At 38.6% G+C, this 17052-nt stretch overlaps 4 protein-coding genes across 9 annotated transcripts in view; all 4 read right to left on the reverse strand.

The window, feature by feature from the left end:
• Nucleotides 1-1669, reverse strand: LOC145898417 (mediator of RNA polymerase II transcription subunit 21-like). 2 transcript variants are annotated; one of them, XM_082986860.1, is made up of 5 exons: nt 1528-1669; nt 1327-1438; nt 947-1047; nt 559-708; nt 1-273 (listed from the first exon to the last, which is right to left on the reverse strand). In XM_082986860.1, exons 1-5 carry the CDS (start codon nt 1567-1569, stop codon nt 184-186), a joined length of 495 nt encoding a protein of 164 aa, XP_082842986.1. In that variant the 5' UTR covers nt 1570-1669; the 3' UTR covers nt 1-183. The 2 variants fall into 2 exon arrangements, with proteins under 2 accessions (XP_082842986.1, XP_082842985.1); XM_082986859.1 differs by having other exon boundaries at nt 929-1047.
• LOC145898419 (centrosomal protein 20-like) lies at nt 1614-2579 on the reverse strand. Its single transcript, XM_082986861.1, has one exon. The coding sequence runs from the start codon at nt 2368-2370 to the stop codon at nt 1915-1917; it is 456 nt and encodes a 151-aa protein (XP_082842987.1). The 5' UTR covers nt 2371-2579; the 3' UTR covers nt 1614-1914.
• Nucleotides 2580-3087: 508 nt separating this feature from the next.
• LOC145898380 (uncharacterized) lies at nt 3088-8530 on the reverse strand. 5 transcript variants are annotated; one of them, XM_082986820.1, is made up of 12 exons: nt 7663-8530; nt 7347-7525; nt 7086-7230; nt 6853-6986; nt 6525-6680; nt 6321-6406; nt 6147-6247; nt 6016-6089; nt 5824-5913; nt 5108-5320; nt 4618-4889; nt 3088-4408 (listed from the first exon to the last, which is right to left on the reverse strand). In XM_082986820.1, exons 1-12 carry the CDS (start codon nt 8390-8392, stop codon nt 3943-3945), a joined length of 2646 nt encoding a protein of 881 aa, XP_082842946.1. In that variant the 5' UTR covers nt 8393-8530; the 3' UTR covers nt 3088-3942. The 5 variants fall into 5 exon arrangements, with proteins under 5 accessions (XP_082842946.1, XP_082842943.1, XP_082842945.1 ...); XM_082986817.1 differs by having other exon boundaries at nt 3088-4411; XM_082986819.1 differs by having other exon boundaries at nt 3088-4411; nt 6174-6247; nt 7083-7230.
• Nucleotides 8531-9554: 1024 nt separating this feature from the next.
• The window catches only part of LOC145898375 (myotubularin-related protein 5-like), a 30136-nt gene continuing 22638 nt past the window's right edge, over nt 9555-17052 (reverse strand). The window contains exons 33-44 of the mRNA XM_082986809.1: nt 16819-17032; nt 16503-16627; nt 16255-16398; nt 15985-16073; nt 15353-15458; nt 14832-14915; nt 13959-13997; nt 13235-13336; nt 12371-12508; nt 11900-11992; nt 11567-11698; nt 9555-11324 (exon numbers count right to left, since the gene is read on the reverse strand). Coding sequence (XP_082842935.1) covers nt 11232-11324; nt 11567-11698; nt 11900-11992; nt 12371-12508; nt 13235-13336; nt 13959-13997; nt 14832-14915; nt 15353-15458; nt 15985-16073; nt 16255-16398; nt 16503-16627; nt 16819-17032 — 1359 coding nt within the window. The 3' untranslated portion in view covers nt 9555-11231. The remainder of the gene's footprint in view (nt 11325-11566; nt 11699-11899; nt 11993-12370; nt 12509-13234; nt 13337-13958; nt 13998-14831; nt 14916-15352; nt 15459-15984; nt 16074-16254; nt 16399-16502; nt 16628-16818; nt 17033-17052) is intronic.

Raw genomic sequence — 17052 nt, forward strand, 5'->3', positions numbered from 1 at the left:
ATTGCCCAGAAATCAGAAGCAAAATGAGTTGGAAGTGATATTTGTGACTCAACCGTGCATCAGGACAAACCACCAACATCATACAACAGTAATTTTTCCACGCGTGCGTTAACCGTCCGTTCTTGGTGTGCACGCCCGCCTTCTAGATCAATCCAGCGTCGATCGTCATTAGAATCCGCGTCATCACCGCTGAGGCATGTCCGAAAAATCACCGGTAACTTCTTCGCAACTGGGGAGGGTTGTAGAGGGGGATGTCCCGCATACGAGATTCGCCTGTGGTGCAAGTTTGTTGAGAGTTTTCGAAAAATGCACCACTATCTTATAATGAGGCAGTACACACGTTGTATTTTGCACACTGCAATAACTACACTGTACATTTACTTTATAGTTTTCTCGTCGTTGCACACCACAACAAACGGTCTGTACCAAAGGTATGTCCAGACATATGTCTTACTACCACCACCATGTGGTAACTTAAATCTTAAAGCATAAAATGTAAAGCAGGGCAACCCTGCCAACCCAAACAAAACTGACCAATTCAAGTTTTAGCATAACTACCTCAATTTTCCTTGCAGCTAATTGAGCTTGCGCGATTTCAACAAGCGCTTCCTGTATTCGAGCAAGTTGTTGTTCACCATTTCTCATGAAAACCCGCAGACTCTCTGCTGCCTCTTGGTTTTCTTTTTCCAACTGCATTAAACCTGCAGCCTGAAAATAAAACGATTCAGCAACATATTATAAGCAAGAGTCACACCAAGCAGCACTGATGACCTAATAGGTCAAACAGTGGCCATTTGCTTTTAACTCATATAAGTTTTAGTTACAGTTTCATGCAACAAACCTATTACAAGTCCAGTACTGTGCATGACTTCAGATATATTGAATATAATGGTGATGCAAGGTAAAATATCAAAAACAGTTGACATACATTGTGAAAGGTCTTTACCTGGAGTTCAGAAGTGCTATCTTCACTTGGCAACGAGTCGATGAGAATGTCAATATCTTTTGCAGTTCTCACAATGTAATTGGTGAACAAAGCAATTGTTTCTGAAATCATCAAACCATGTTTACTAGTGTGCTCATTTTCAATTACAAAATGCATTGATAAAGTTTCATCAATGAACTTCATGGACTTTTAAGAAATATTTTTTAAGAGCTTGCAATGCAATTATTATAGCTGACAGAAAAGTATTTTTAAAAAACATACATAGCTAGTACCAAGCATGCCATAAACACAAACATATATTTACAAAGCAAGTAACCCAAAAGGTTTACACAAAAATTTAGCTTTAATTGAACTAAAAGCGTTTAAATACAATCCCCTACCATCGTTAGTTACAGCAGGTGGTTTACTTCCAGCTTTTTCCAATCCTGCAAACGTTCCAGGGGGAGCAGTTTGCTGCAGAATTCCAATGCTGTTGCAAAAGTGTTCTGCCAGCTAAAAATAAATGAAAACGTCATAAATCTCGGCACAAACATGCAGTTAAAGTTATGTGCAACCACAAATATATATATATATATAAATACCTGGTTCACGGCATCTTGAAGTTGGGTCAATCGATCAGACATTTTAACTTAAATAAACAAATTCTACACAGTTAAAGCTAAAAATACTTGAAAAAAAAGGTGGAACTGTACACTAAGGCATGTCTATATATTTTTTAATAATGGGCGATACATTATGCACTCCACATGTTTTACTAGTTAAGAAATTCCATAAACAGTAAATAAGAATTTGGTCAAAAACCAGAACGAATAATAAGTGTTGGTGACTCAAGGTGTTTTGCAATTCATTTACTTTAGTAAGTTGTTCAACAACTGAAGCACAGGCAAACACGGTTAAAAATTGAGATAACCTGGAAATAAAACAAGACGAAAACATAAAAATGCATAACTATGAGCAAACAAAACCTGTTAAGAATGTCCTCTACCACCTAATATCAGTCCATGGCCACTGCCAGTAGAAGCATCATTGGATGAGGTCTTGGGTTTGACTGAGGTTTCTGTCTTTAAATTTCTTTGTTTGACAAAACTATCCAACAGACTGTATAACAAAGGAACTTTAGCCGAAATCTCTGTGTCATCAACATTAAGTTCTTGACAAAGAAACTCTCTTTGAAGTTGAACCTCTGGCTGCCCAGTTTCAGCAACAAGCACAGAATCCGTGTATTTGTATTCATTGAAGATCAAATACTCTCTGATGAGGTCATTGATGAGAAGATTTTCATTGCTAAGTTTTGGTTTTTCGCTGGTTGGATCGTCCAATGCTTTGAAAACCTCAGTTCTTACTCTTGCCTTTAGTTCACCCATAATCCCTTTGCTTTCCAGAGTTTCTGTCAGAGCTTTCTTCAAGGCATCAACTGTAGCCATTGTGCAGGGTCCAATAAATTGGGGATTTTACTTATATAAGATGCACCAATTGACGCTTAAAAATTTGAAAAACTTGCTAAATTTTACCGTGACTAAATATGATATAATTGCAGATAATTGTACAATGAACTAATTTTTAATATTCGTAGATCTAATAGCAACGAAGAAATCCCATATATTCAAAATAAAATATTAAAAATCCTTCGATATTCAAAGTTGACACAAGTCCACCGCACGGGGATTTTTTCAACTGTTGAAACTCTAACCACTTATGGCGCTGTTAAAAAAACAAAAAAATCAGGGTCACTGTACAAAATCTGTGTTGTAAATGTAAAGTTTGCTTCGTGTTGGCAGTAAAGACAGTTTTTTATCTGTTAAGGAGAAAAAACACTTGTACGTTGTTTTTAATGATAGTTTCACATTCCATCTCTAGTGAAAAATTCTGTCACCGGGTCATAATGTCTTGAATGTCAACCGAAAATGTTAGTTTTTGTGAGAAATCGTTTGATCTTGACTGATGAACTTTACTTGCATTGTAACGTGAAAAAAAATCAGGCCAACTCACTGACACAAAATGCATCGTCTGAATGCACAGTTCTTACATCTCAAATGTGACAAGCAAATTGGCTGCTTGGTACCAATTCTTACCACTCAAATTGAGGATCTAATGTTTGTATTTTATTTGATGAAGTAATGCCGTACAAAGGTGAAGGTGAAAAAGTGACCAAAGACATCAGCTAGGCAAGTTGAAACAGCCACCAAGCGGCGCTAAAGGAGCCAAACAACGAAAGATAAAAATCTGCGATATGTACACGGGGTCGATGGGATTACTACGCAAAAAACACGGTGACATATGGGGGTAAATGGCTTCATTTTAAACCGGCTAGGGTGCTACCTCTAAAACTAAGGGGGTTCTAAGTAACAGTGGTGATACCCGTGCTGTCCGCTCACGCCAGGTGGCGCTGCGGAGCCAGCAAATACACAAGACGTGGTTGGTCATTAGGCGGGTGGCTAGTGGCTTACAGAAAACACGCGAAAATAAGATAGATACAAAACAAGAGGCACCGAATTACGAGTGAGAATATGAATAATTACAAAAATTCATCTTATGTGCAAAGCAATTCGTAAAAGGCGTTTTTTTCTCTGAACGAGAAAAGCATTCTGAGCCGAGAAATTCGCGCAGAAATTAACACTGATGCCCGCTTGGGGGCGCAGAGAACAAAGCAAATTATTGCTACTTTTGAAAAAATATTAAAACGACTTTCCGGTGCGGAGTTTGCGAGACCAAAAACGGTGACAAATTGAAGAAATCGTTCGGTTAGTCTCTAAATGAGTTTGGGAACTTGGTAAAATGTGAAACGAATGAAACTGTTGACATCGAAAACAACATGTACAAAATACAAACGGGTTAAATGCACTTTGCCGTTTCGCAAGTAAAATTAATACTTTAATGTACGTAGCAAAAATGGTTGCACACATTAAAACGGGCCATTATGGCCGGGAATGCACTAAATATAAAGCAAGCAATTGTCAATATGTTGCTGCTGCTTTAAACACGGTAGAAATTGACCCTCAGAGCTGAGTGAGACTCGACCAACTCAGGTTAAGGTCGGTGATATCGGAAAAGTGGGTATTTATGCGAGAAAAACTACCGCTGCCACCACTGAGATCCAACAGCTTGGTGAAACTGCTATCCAGTGCTTCTACTTTGACTGGGGTGGTGAGAAATTGGTTCGAACCACAGGCTTGATCAACACTGACAACGTGTCGAGAAGTTACATCGGCAAATGGAACGCGGTCTGCAGGCGAAAGGCCCACGAAATGCCGCGCGGCGGTTGTCGGCCGATCTGGTGTCTTGAAAACTGTGCCCATTATATCCTGGAGGAACTCGGAATGGAGGTCATCGTCCCTGGAAGATGATGGTATTGGGGAAGGAGTTCGAAGAGGAGTTTGTTCGGTTGCTAACCAAGCCCCGGCAGGTTCGTCGCTGTTGCCATGGGGACAAACGTTTTCTTGATTTTCGTCAGGTTCGCACGAACTTCTTGAAAAAATGTGAAACAAAAATAAACAACGTTAAGTTAAAAAAAAATTTCAATGAAAATGAAGTCAAGACAAGAGACAGTCAAAGCTCGATTAGACAAGAGACACAATCTTCTGTTTAATTACTGCCGTTTTCAAAAAGTGACATCTAAATCATCTTTGATATTAAATTTAACTTCATTCCTTCGAGATCTGACCCAGACCTACTTGTATTTCAACGATTTCTTCCACTTTTCCTTGCACAGTGGGGTCGAAGTTGGCAAATGCGACGTAATTGCCGATGACGTGGCGTGTGCGGCTTTGGTGAGGTCACCAGCCTCGCTTTTCACCCTGCGTATTTGCTGAGATACGGGAGTGGTTTCATTCACTCTCCGAATTCCCGAAACACCAGTGTTCGATTCGTAACTCGATTCGGGGGATCCCCAGGATCGGCGCCGTTTGCGTGCAGTCGAAACCTTGGGGGAAGATTTGGAAATATTCTGCAACAATGAGACAGTTGAAACGAAAATGCTTTGTTTTTTATTCTGGTGCTGAAGGCCACTTAAAAAAAAGTTTGTATTTTCGGGGCTAAGTACGTGGACCACCATTACATAGAGCAGTATTAACTGAATGCTTGTCCAGGTTGCTAACACTGCAAAAGTGTGATGACTGAGAAAAACGCGATTTCCCACAAGAAGATGTTTAGTAAAATGCCAACCTGGGATAGAAAGTCCTTGAAAGGTGACCCAAGGTCGTTGAGAATCTCACTAAAAGTTTCTTCAGATATCCCCAAGTTTGGAGGTTTCGATGCTGCTTGATTCTTTGTGTTTTGTTTGTGTAACTTCTTGCAGAGGAGGAATTGGGTTCCGGATGGTGAGAGAGATCGTTGTTGCCGAGGAGATGGGGAACGAGAGTCACTCTCACTGCTCTCCTATAAGTTTTATTGGGGAATTTATGAGTTGAATGTAAGTACTGGCTGCTCAGGGAAATATAGAACATCACAAAACCTATTATGCTTGAATTGAAAAGGTGTAATAGACAAACAATATAAAAGAATTGTGTAAGCTGCTTACAGATGGCCACTGTTTCGACCTAAAAGGTTTCATCAGTGCAGCTGGTGTGACTTTCAGACGACTTTGCTAACCAAACGGCTAAGCAAAGACTTCCACTTTGTGGTGACTATACAATCACCGTCATCCGTTGGACACCAAACTAGGTGCAACCTTACGGAGAAAACAAGGTGGAAACACTATGCCCAAGCAAAGCTCAACCAATAGTGCCGTCAGGCCCCGTGTCACAATAATCATAAGATAAGCAAAGTGGAGCCAATATAAAAGAAAATTGACGGAATATCAAGTAACAGAATGGTTGTGTTGATTTTGTTTTATGCGAGAAAAGCTTTGGTTAAATTGTTTTGACTCCAACTTCAGTTACCTTTAAAAAGTGCAGTGATGAATTGAGAGAGTCATTTAGTGTTTTAAGTGGTTCCTTTCTTGACTTTTTCTGGCTTCCTGACTTCACAACCTTTTGAACAAAAGTTATTTGTCACAAGGAAAACATAAAAGCACCGAAACATATTAGCTTGTAGGTCCTGGTTAGTATCACATTTAAACAAAAAATACACACATTTGCTTGGGACAACATTGGACTGACATCTTGATCCAGATGCAGTTTGACCATTGTAGGTCGCTCTGATGAGCCTAAACGCAACAGAGTTTAGATTGAGAATTATTTCAAGCATAACACGTGGTATTTACTTGGTGTCATATTAGTGTGCAGGGCACCTGAAGGGGTAGAATGGCTTATATCTGAATGAAATCCTGAGTCAGCAAAAAATGAGGTCGACGTTGCATCATGACTAGCAAAAAGTAAACATGGTAATGATCAAATAAAATAGCACAAGTTTAGGGCATGAACTTGACAATGAGTACCTAACGCTATCAGAATCCATTTGTTGGTGAGGTGATGCTTCTTGCTGTGGTTGTGGGCTTGTCATCATGCCACTGTCAGCTTGGGTCTGCAACGAAAATAAAAATTCACTGCTTTTAGAGGATGCAAAGTAGTTAAAACAAACACTACAAGGTAATTAATTCGTACAAACTGTTGGGCAGCAAAAGGTTTTGTTCACTTCTCACCTGTATGAGAGGAACGGGCAATAGGACGTAAGGTCTTGAACATTGTGGAAGTCTTGGTAGAATTGGTTTCTGTCCTGGAGGAACTTGTTGCATCGGCCAAACTTGTTGAATGGGTTTTGGGTTGCAGTCTTGAAATGCATGCTGGGCACCTCCACGCTGCAGCAGATACAACATGCAAAAATATCGCAAATTGTATTCTGCACTCGCCAAATTTAAGACATGGTTTTGTACTGCGCCACATTGTGTCTTAATCTTTTATCCCAATATCCTCTCAACGACTCAACCCCAAATAAAATAAGAAGTTAAGATATATGAAGGATGGACTTACCAAACTATCCAATGTCAAAGGCCTCATGTTGAGATCAGCCCTCAACGTCCAATAAGATGCTTTTGATCCAGCAGCCACTTCTCGCACAAATATATCGTGCAGTGATAGGTTGTGGCGGATGGAATTTTTCCACCCTAATATTAGCGAAATTTATAAAATTCTGGCCCAAACCCAAGGAATCATAAATCAAAAGAGTAATCCAGTCATCTACAACTTTATCATTCTACAACTACCTGGTTTAGCGTTTTTAAAGTAAGGAAACTTGTCCTCGATCCATTGGTATATTTGCCGCAAAGTCATTCTTCCAGTGCTACTGCTGTTGATTGCAAATTGGATGAGTGCCATGTAGGAGTAAGGAGGCCTTCCTCTCCTATCCCTCTGAAATACAACAAATGTTAAAAAACATTCGATACTTTTGATCTTATTTTTGTGTTAAATCATAAAAAAATATGTAAAAAGTATGTATATACACAAAATTGTTTGTAAACTCCCACCTCATATTTTCTTTCTCTTTCCAATGGAACTGGCATGAAGTTGTTTACACCCATTCTGCCCAGCCATGTAATATTAGTTAGACTGTCATCAATAGGTGAGTGACCAAAGTTGTTTGTAACATGCATCTGCTGATTTGGGTTAAAATACTGGAAGGGTTGCCCTTGTTGAAAGCAGTCCCCTGAAAGAAATACAAATATGTGAAGAAAAAAAACGTACTTTGTTACTGATTGTGAATAATCACCCTACGTGGAACAATATTGCCAACAACAAAAATCGACAATTATGCAATAAAATGACAAAAAACAATGTGCTAACCTGTTTGCTGCATGAAGGTGTTAGGAAATTGCATTCCGCCACTGTATTGCCCTTGGATATATCCAAATTGATTAGTACTGGGGTATATACATTGGGCGCCTTGATTCAAAGTTGTATCGCCATAACTTAATCCATTTTGGCTCATCATTTGTGTTGGAAATGGACCTTGCGCTTGATTTGGCATAAAACTGTTCGGGTAGTCTATTTCATTCTTAACAAATTGGTTGTTTTGGTATTGTAAATTGCCAGAAAAGAACTGTCCTTCTGGTTTTGGGGATGGATGACACATTTCCGGTGATTGACTGACATTTGTGGGTAAGTTTTGAACATTTATGTTGTTCACCCACAGGTTATTTGACTCAGTTTTGATATTTGCAGCACTAATAGAAGTTGTGGTTGCTGATATGCTTTGTTGTAATGCTTCAAATGAAGTTGGTTGAAGAACTTTTTCCACTTTAACTTTTGGAGAGCTGATTTTACCTACACTTTTGGGTTTCATTTCAATATCTGTGAGACTTTTCAGGCGTGGGATCTTTTTCGGCTTTTTTATTGCATTTGAATGTGTCTGAATGTTTCCACATGAGTTTCTTCTCAATAAAATGATGGGCCTGTGTGACTTAACCTTGGTCTTTAAAGACACCACAGCCCTGTTTGGCCGTTTTATGTCATCTGAAGATGACTCCATCATCTTTTCTCTTGCCTTTACGATGATGGGATCCTCATTTTCCATGTTTATTGAAATAGTCTAATAATGCAACTTTAGTAAAATGAAATGTTGTGGATGTTTTTTCCATCCATGCATCAGAATTATAGGCAGTGTAAACACCAGCAATAAGTGTTATGTACATTAAGACTTAAGTGCTTAAGTTTGAATTCAATCTGTAAATATCCAAAACTACATTAACAAAACTAAACAAACTAATACAGTGCACCCAAATTAATCTGTTTGTCACAAAAGCCAATCTTTCAATTCAACTAAAAGCTTAAAATTGTATAATTATAATACACGTACACAAAACACAAATGCTTTGATCGTATATTGCCCCTGTCTGGGTATGCGGGCAATGCAGCTATTTTGCGAGTAACTTAACTCAACTATTCAACCTGACTTTCCTCAAAAAATAAATTAAAAAATGAATCACGAATCAAACAACATAAAATTAGCTAACTCATCATCCAGGGCTTACCTTTGAGCGCAATAAACTAATAAATATCGCACCTTTCGATAAGAAAACACGAACCTGTTCAGTTGCCACTCTCTCAGTTCAAATAAGGTGCCGACTTTTCTGTCAACCAATCAGAGGCCGAGTTGGTGAAGGGCTCTCTCGGCCGTCTCTAGTGCGGAACTGGCGCAGTCGGGCAAATCAAAGCCACTTCTACGGGTTTTATAGTGGCAGCTGCTGTGCGGCACAAAAGACAAAGTCACGTAAAGTGAAAATACAAATGTTCATCGCGTTCACATCATAATTGCATCAGCGCTCCACTTGGCTGTCACGGGCGCCTTGGGGTCTATTGTATTTTGACATGCAAGCTGCTTAACGGACATAGAAGTAATGGGTCGTAAAAAGTATGAATTGTCAACTTATTATTGCGGGACTGTCGTTTTTTAACTTGCTGGTAATCCAATTTAAAAGCACCGCAGGTTTGCAGTTAACAAAGGTTTATTTTTTGCAATAAACTGAACACTAATTCGGGACATTTCGGTTGCACATGCCCGGAAAAAAGAAAATTAACATTTGTGATAAGTCAGAACAACTAATTTCATAATATTAATGTTTCTTTTGAATTCCAGTCATGTGAATTTTTCGCACAGAGCAGTCCCCCCCAAAGTTGTCTGAGTTGTTGTATGATATTAATATCTGATTGGACTTATTTGCAATCCAGAATGAGCAGAAGGAATGTGTATTTGAAACAGCAAGATAGTCGTTTAACGGGACACAAAACTTACAATAAATGCGAAGACTTTTATAAATTAGCTACTTCTACGCCCGAACAGTGCGCCGTAAAAACAGAGCAATCACCTTAAAATCTGAATACTAAATAGCAAGAAAGCGGAAAAAAGGGGAAGGACACCAGCAAGCAAGCAGTCAAGAAAATTCGGGCGTTCGTTGTTGCATTTTTTTACCTACTTTTTCAAAAAAAAAGATTGCATAATACAGGAAACAAGTTTATTTGACTTTACACATACATCGCTTGAATTCCAGATATTTTTTGTTCTAAAGGCTGTGTTGCAATTGCCATGATTTAAAACTTGTTGCGTGGTTTGCATGAAAACCTTCGTACCCACAGAAGCAAATGAGCAAACGAAGATTCAATGCAGTATCGCAAAATATTTCAATACAGTTTCCAAGAAATTTGGACGCCTTTCAGAGTAGCGTCTTGCGGAAAATGGCATCGCTTGTATAGTACGTTCGCTTTACAAACCAACGAAAAACATGGAAAATAAAAATTGAATCGAAGAAACATCTTCACCAGGTTAACACACCGCAAGATGGCGCCAATAAGCTTGCATAACATGTCCCATAAAAAACGGAAGCACTTTATCAGCATCAGCCTCGCCATCAGAGTGCTCAAAATCACGCGTCGAACTGGGGGGTTGTGGAAGTTTACGAGCGGTTGTCGGAATATTTACAATAGGAAGTGGGATATGGTTTCACAACGGGGAGGGTCGATCGCTGCAAATCGAACGGTTTTACGATGTCTTAACGTTGGGGGTTAATTATATTTTGCCTCTTAAACTAATCAAACAACCGGAGTGAAAACTAATTTCACCAACAACAATGTTAGTTTTGTATGCGACCACTCATCATACTAGAAAAAATACTACTTGGTTCGCTTGTATGAATCCGCAATTTATGTGTAAAACATTTGAAAAAATAAATTAAGGTGAAGTATTGTTAAAACAACACTAGCGTGCATTGAACCGCATAGGCATGTTGGCAATGAAGATTTTGTTGAAAAAGCAGCAAAACGTCAAACCCGAAAAACTATCTACTGATACCAACGACAACAACAGACGATGGGTTGAGTTAAAGCTAAGAGCAGCACGGAACAACGCAAAGGCTCTGCATGAATCACCAGCATATATTGGCATACAGCAACTAAGCTTTAAATAAAATTTAACCTCTTGCTGAGTATACAAACCGGCGCAAAGAAGCAACCGATGCAGACGAAAATAAAATAATTGACTATCTACCGACCGTGTACACTCAACGAATGTTTAAAGGGGAGTGCGGCATGTAAATGCGTTTTGCCTTGAATTTTTCGGGAGATTAGAGCTGGTAGGCTCGCGTTAATTTCCGCAAATGTGCCGAAAATCAAACCACACAACGATTCAAATACAACCAAATGGACGACGATTTTTCAAACATTCTCTCACACTCCCCTTTAATTTGTCAACGAAAAACGGAAGAAATTCATTGATTTAATTCCTCTAGTGCCATTGTCTCTGTGTTGCGACAAACGACACCCTCACTCCTTCGCATTCTGGCGCCAACTTTTCATGGTGGGGTGATTAACGTATCACAGTGTAAGGATGGTCCTCTGAGCGGATGAGCGATGAGTAATATTCACTGCAATGCTCCTTGTAAGTTGTCAACCCAACTTTTCGCGGCTTCTTCGTTCTCGGCGATGAAGTAATATATGCGTTTGGAAACATGAACCTACAGATAAAAATTAGGTTATTATCGCGAAATTCAGCTGAGGTTTATTTCAAAAATCAATTTTTTTTAATGAGCGAGAAAGCTTGCATGCATCCTTTTGAATAAATTTAAATGCTTTGGATATTTGCAATTTTTATTATATTTGTTTTTGCAATTTGATGAACATTACTGTTAGAAGTGTTTAAAATATTTGTTTTTCAGTTTTTTGGAAATACGTTATTCGTTCAGGTTTGTGTGATTACCTCAAGAAAGGCGTTTTCATCGGTGTCTTTGGGCGCACTAGAGATTGGATCCGTTAATTTCACTGATTCAAGGTCCTTAAGATCAATGACACTTTTGCAAACGGGATCACCCTTCGTTTCGTATTGACGAAGCTGAGAAATAAAAATATATAAAATTAGTATGTTCATATCGTATATAATACTAATATATTAGGTAGATAAATTAAATGCCAAAAAAACAAAAAAAAATGCCAATTTTCGTCCGAGGAAAATAATTCACGCCCTTTTTCCACAAAATTTTGCCATTAAAATACGACCATACATAAAAATTACCGCTAAATAAAGATAGTTCACCTCGTGTTTGGTTGTGTCGAGCACGAAGAACCTGAGCTTCCAGTTTCTCATCAACGCCCCTCGTTTCCACAGTGAACCTTCGTATGTTCGTACCTGGAATGCGAAACAAAATGTTAAAGTTTATGTTTTGGTCTCCTCATCCGCATGTAATTGGATAAATAAAAAAATAAAAAATTAAACAATTGTTGCGAAATGAACCCGATAAAAATGTTCATATGTTAAAGTAAATTTTTTCTGATACAACAAAAACAACAAAAACATTATATTTGTCAAACCTATAAAATAAACCACAGTCAAATCCTATTGCACATATTTAGTGTGATTAATTTGGTCTAGAGAAGAAAAAATAACATAAAATGAAAGAAATCAGCCTGTGCAGTTTGTTGTAAACACACACTGGCGTTAATCGTCTGTTATTCATATTCAGGTTCCCGGAATAATTGTGGCTTGTGTAGAAAATACACGTTATACCTCTTGTGTGTTGGCTTGGAACTGATCGTACAACGATGCTGTGTCGAAGACATCTCTGCTGTTCTGTGGAGTCAAAGTACGACTGACGTCATCCAAACCCGTGTCCGATGAGATGCTCTCCTCCCTGATGGTGGCTCTCTGTGACGTCATAAACAAACATAGTTATCACCATGAAATTTTGTAAATCATTCGTGAATGTTTTCTGACTTATTCCCATTCTCTATGAAGTGATTATGTTTGCATATTTTTTGCTCCAATAGTGGAGGTGATGCGTATATATAGTAAAGGGTTTTAAGGGGGATTAGTGGTTTTCAATCTCGATTCTTTGGTTATAACGAAAAATTATCATTTCCAAATCATATATCGACAACAGCGCAAATTCTAAATAGCAGTGACAAAACACGTTGCCTATTACTGTGTAGACAACTTGACATATAACTAACAATGGTGAAATTATAGCAACATGCAGAAGCATTTGCAAAAAAACATGAAAATGTAAAGTTATCCGTAAGAAACGGATTTTATAAAGTCAACTTAATTGCTCAAATAATGACAAGTGCCTACTAAAACAACAAAGTATGTTTAAGTGCAGCAATGCATGTTTTGTTGCCAAAAAATATCTTGTGTTGTATTCAGCAACTTTTGGCTAGAAGCCCCTCAACATTAACCTACGCATGAAACCAATAAAAACGCATGCACATAAAACACATAACAAGAATTGAACACAGGAAAACGCAACGTTCATGCACACGAAAAACGTAACAGCAAATCACGCAATTCCGCCGAACATAAAAAGCAAAATTAGGCTTTTTCAACAAACAACTAAAAAACCAAGCATTCCTGTAACGCATACGATTTCTATACCAATAGCATAGGTGACGCGGGTATAGCGCCGACAGTGGACGTTGTGGTCTTGCTTCGTGGCCGGAAAGGAAGAAACTGCTGAGTCTGGATCAATTCCGAACCCTGTTGACGAGTTTCGAAACGGTTGAGCTTGTGCGCATGCGCAAACAAATATTCGGCGACCAATCAGAAGGCAACGCGATATTTTTCAGCGCGCCATTTATTTTGCAGTGCAGATAAATCATTTCTGTTGTGGGTTGGTGTAAGTTTACAACTGGAATGGTTGTACATAACTTTGTGTGGTATTTTAACCAAACCAGCTATTAAAATTCTTGCAATCTGTGCTTCAACCAGAAAGGAAACCGCTATATTGCTTCAATATGTGTTTGAGACTTTCTCAAAAAAAAATATAATGTGGCTGTTTCTAAAATATCAGAATAGCTGTCCAGTATTTCGTTGTTGGTTCAAATATGAAGGATTGAAATGATCACAATTACATCTTGAAACTGTGCTGTTTGTTTATAGGAATAATATCAAAGATGATAAATAAAAAGTTTGGTGATGGGGTTAGTTACAAATAAATGAATTTGCATCAGCTGTTACGATGTGACTGCAGTGCTTCAACAAAAAAGTTGCAATTTGTACGGATTTTAAACATTTGCCTTGTGGTTTTTTATAATAAATCTGATTTTTTTGTTTGTGATAAGTCGATAAATCACGAAATTTCAATCTGGTTCGCACTTACAGTCAGACTAAAGACGAAGTTTCTTGGGCGCTGGAAACGCTTGGAAGGAAAAGAAAGTTTTAATAAATATAAAAAAACAAACGAACCGAACGTTCCGACTGAAGGTCATGGAGTAATATTTAAGGCAAGGGAATAGTTCGAGTTTTCGAAATACAAAATTAAATCAAATTAATGTTTCTTCTTTTACGGATATTCATTGTATGAATATCCATAACTTGTTGTTAGCCAACTTGCAAACTTCCATTATACGATTTCAGACGAAACAAAATTCATCATTCTAGAGGCAACGCGTTGCTTTCAGCGCGCCATAAATATTTAAACGGAAACAACGCAAAGGAATCTCTAACTAGCTGTTTGACCTGTTGAAGGTCGATTGTATGTGGGTAACGAAACGTCGATCAAATAATTAGTTTGCGTTACCTTAGAAGAGCTTGAATATTGCCTATCTAGCAGGTTTTAAATCATCTTGCAGAATTAGCAACTAGCATTACATAATTGTTTGCAAGGTAGTTTCGATGACGTAAATTGTTTGCGAAAAGCAAATCAAGAAGTTTGATATATCATCGAACTTGGTCGAGTCGCTAAGACCAACATTGTCCTATTTTTAAATATTTGCAATTTTCGCCATAAGTTTTACTTTGTTTAACACTTGAATAAACAGAGGAGCAAGACCTTATTGTAAGAACCCTTTGTTCCACACAAATGTTAATATAGGTTCGTAGCTTGGATACACAATCAACACTTCCCGTTAAAAACCCACACATTACTTCAAGCATAAAGCGGGTAACACTAACAGGCAAGAGACCAATGAGATTTTGCCACGTCACTGCACAATCAAGGTGCAAACAGCGATAACGATAAGTTACGATTTACCTTCGCGATAATATCCTCTGTCTGAAGTGTGTGGAGGGATCTGATGTCCCGCTGAGCTTGTTTTGTTTTCTCAGCAATCAGCCCCTAAAAAAAGGTAAACACGGTTTACGGATGAGCGCACTGTATTGTCACGTACACACGGTTTCACACGGAGCTTGGGTGTAAAATTTCACTTTGATTTATTCCTATTTACACGGATATGACAATGTACACATTCCGCACCTCGCGCAAAATCATGATAAGCTTCTTGCAAAAATTAGAAAAAAAGGGCATGGTAAAATTACATTGACAACAAAAAATAGTTTTAAACATCGATATCATGAAATGGCCTCATTGCATTGCAGATAATAATCCTTACGTGAATTGCACAAGCGTGTGTGCTTCTGGCATTTTAGCAATTCACATTCCTGTTTACAATCTGTTAATCCAAATATTAGTGCTACCGTTGTATAAACGCACGAACGTCATGTTGAATGTTGTGATCATTTTGGAAAAGTAAAAATATGCAAAATGCAACTTACGGATGATGGTTGCGACGAAATGTTCAAAGTCTTCCAGGTTTTCTGCCAAGAATCGTCATCCTTCCCCAACTCTTTGTCCAGATGCTGAATTTGCTGCAGGAGAGTTCTGCGAAGAATCATTTACAATTACTCGGTTCAAAGTGGAAGGTCAAATTAAATACACAGTAGCTTGGGATGTTTCATACCATATTCATACTTGAAATGACATCACAGTTCCTACAACAACCCTATCTGTCACCAATCTTATGCCCAAACGTGTTGTTCGAGTGCGATAAATTGTCAGAAATCATTACCAATGGTTATTAGTAGATTTTTGAATCTAATGGTTATAAGGTTTACAGGCTTTGCAGTCCGGGCATTGCAGCCCAGCTGAATCAGCCACTTTTTCCGACAATTTGGAGCCAGATCTGATCTTTAGGCTGCGAAGCCTGTAAACCTAATGATGGCGATGCGATAGCTGTGATTGCCAAGTGAGGACCTGCGCAGTGGGGCGATCCTGCCTATCATGCCATTGCATGAAACATTACTGCAATGTTTATATTAACAAACGCCAGAACATGGCTGCTGTTGAATGAGTTCGGGATTCACTGAAAGATAGCTTGACCGGAAACGCGAAACATTAGAAAACCCACCTGATCGAATCTGGCTGCGCGTCTCTCGTGTTGTCATAGCAACCGTTGATGACGCGTCGTGCGGTCGCACCTCCCCAAACCTCGCTCGTCTGAAGAAACAACAACTTTAATTTTCTTATTATCATCGAATGTTTATTTTGTACACGTCATAATGCCCTTTAATTCACGTATTTCCAGCTTTATGACGTCAACTGCTAGACACGACTTTTTAAATTTCATGCTTTAGATCACGGTTCCAATTTAAGGTTTGGTCATTACGTCATCTCCTACCTCTGTTGCCTCTTGTTCGTTGTGGCTCGTCCCACTGCTAAGTTCACCCAACAAACCGTCATAAGCCGGACCTTCTCCTAACGACTCGAACATGTAGTAAGGCCAGATCTTCAATCTACTTGCAGCGCTCACAGGTCTTAATACCTGCAAGCAGCGTTATACATTAGTTATACGCAATTGCAACTGTTACAAACAACGATAATTGTTTATTTAATTGTATGATGAGTTTTAACTTATTTTAAACTTGCCTTGTTGCAAGGTTGGTCTGGGTAGAACAGGGGGTTGAGGAAGACGGGGGATCTTTTGTTGCAACGATAAATATATTCCCACAGTGACTTGATTGTTCGGTTTCCGCGCGTTGGCGAAACGGAATCTAATCACAAAAATATACATTATAAAAGCTGACAGTTCGAAATTAACCTAAAAATCATTCGAACAAAGTGGCCAAGAATTTTCGAGGAGGCAAAAGAAAACAAAAAAAATCATTTTCATTTTAGTTTTGACATAGAAATCACTTCAGTCATGGGTGCTTGTCTTTCACATCACAGAAACAAACAAACAAACCTGAGGAAATTTCGGACCCTGCAGAGGTAAGAGATTGTCTTCCAGGAGATTTCGAACTTCTCGATTCGCGTTGTTCGAATAAAATGCCGGCTTCGAGTCGTTCGTAGTCGGAATCGAGTAGAAACGTTGTGAAGCGGTTCGACACCGAGTGGTAAGCGAGTACTTCAAGAAAAGACGAGTTGAACTCGAACGACATCGGAAATTGTGCGAAAACCTGTAAAAAACGGGTTGTAA

Source organism: Ascidia mentula, chromosome 4 (assembly GCF_947561715.1).
Source record: "Ascidia mentula chromosome 4, kaAscMent1.1, whole genome shotgun sequence".
Lineage (NCBI taxonomy): Eukaryota > Metazoa > Chordata > Ascidiacea > Phlebobranchia > Ascidiidae > Ascidia > Ascidia mentula.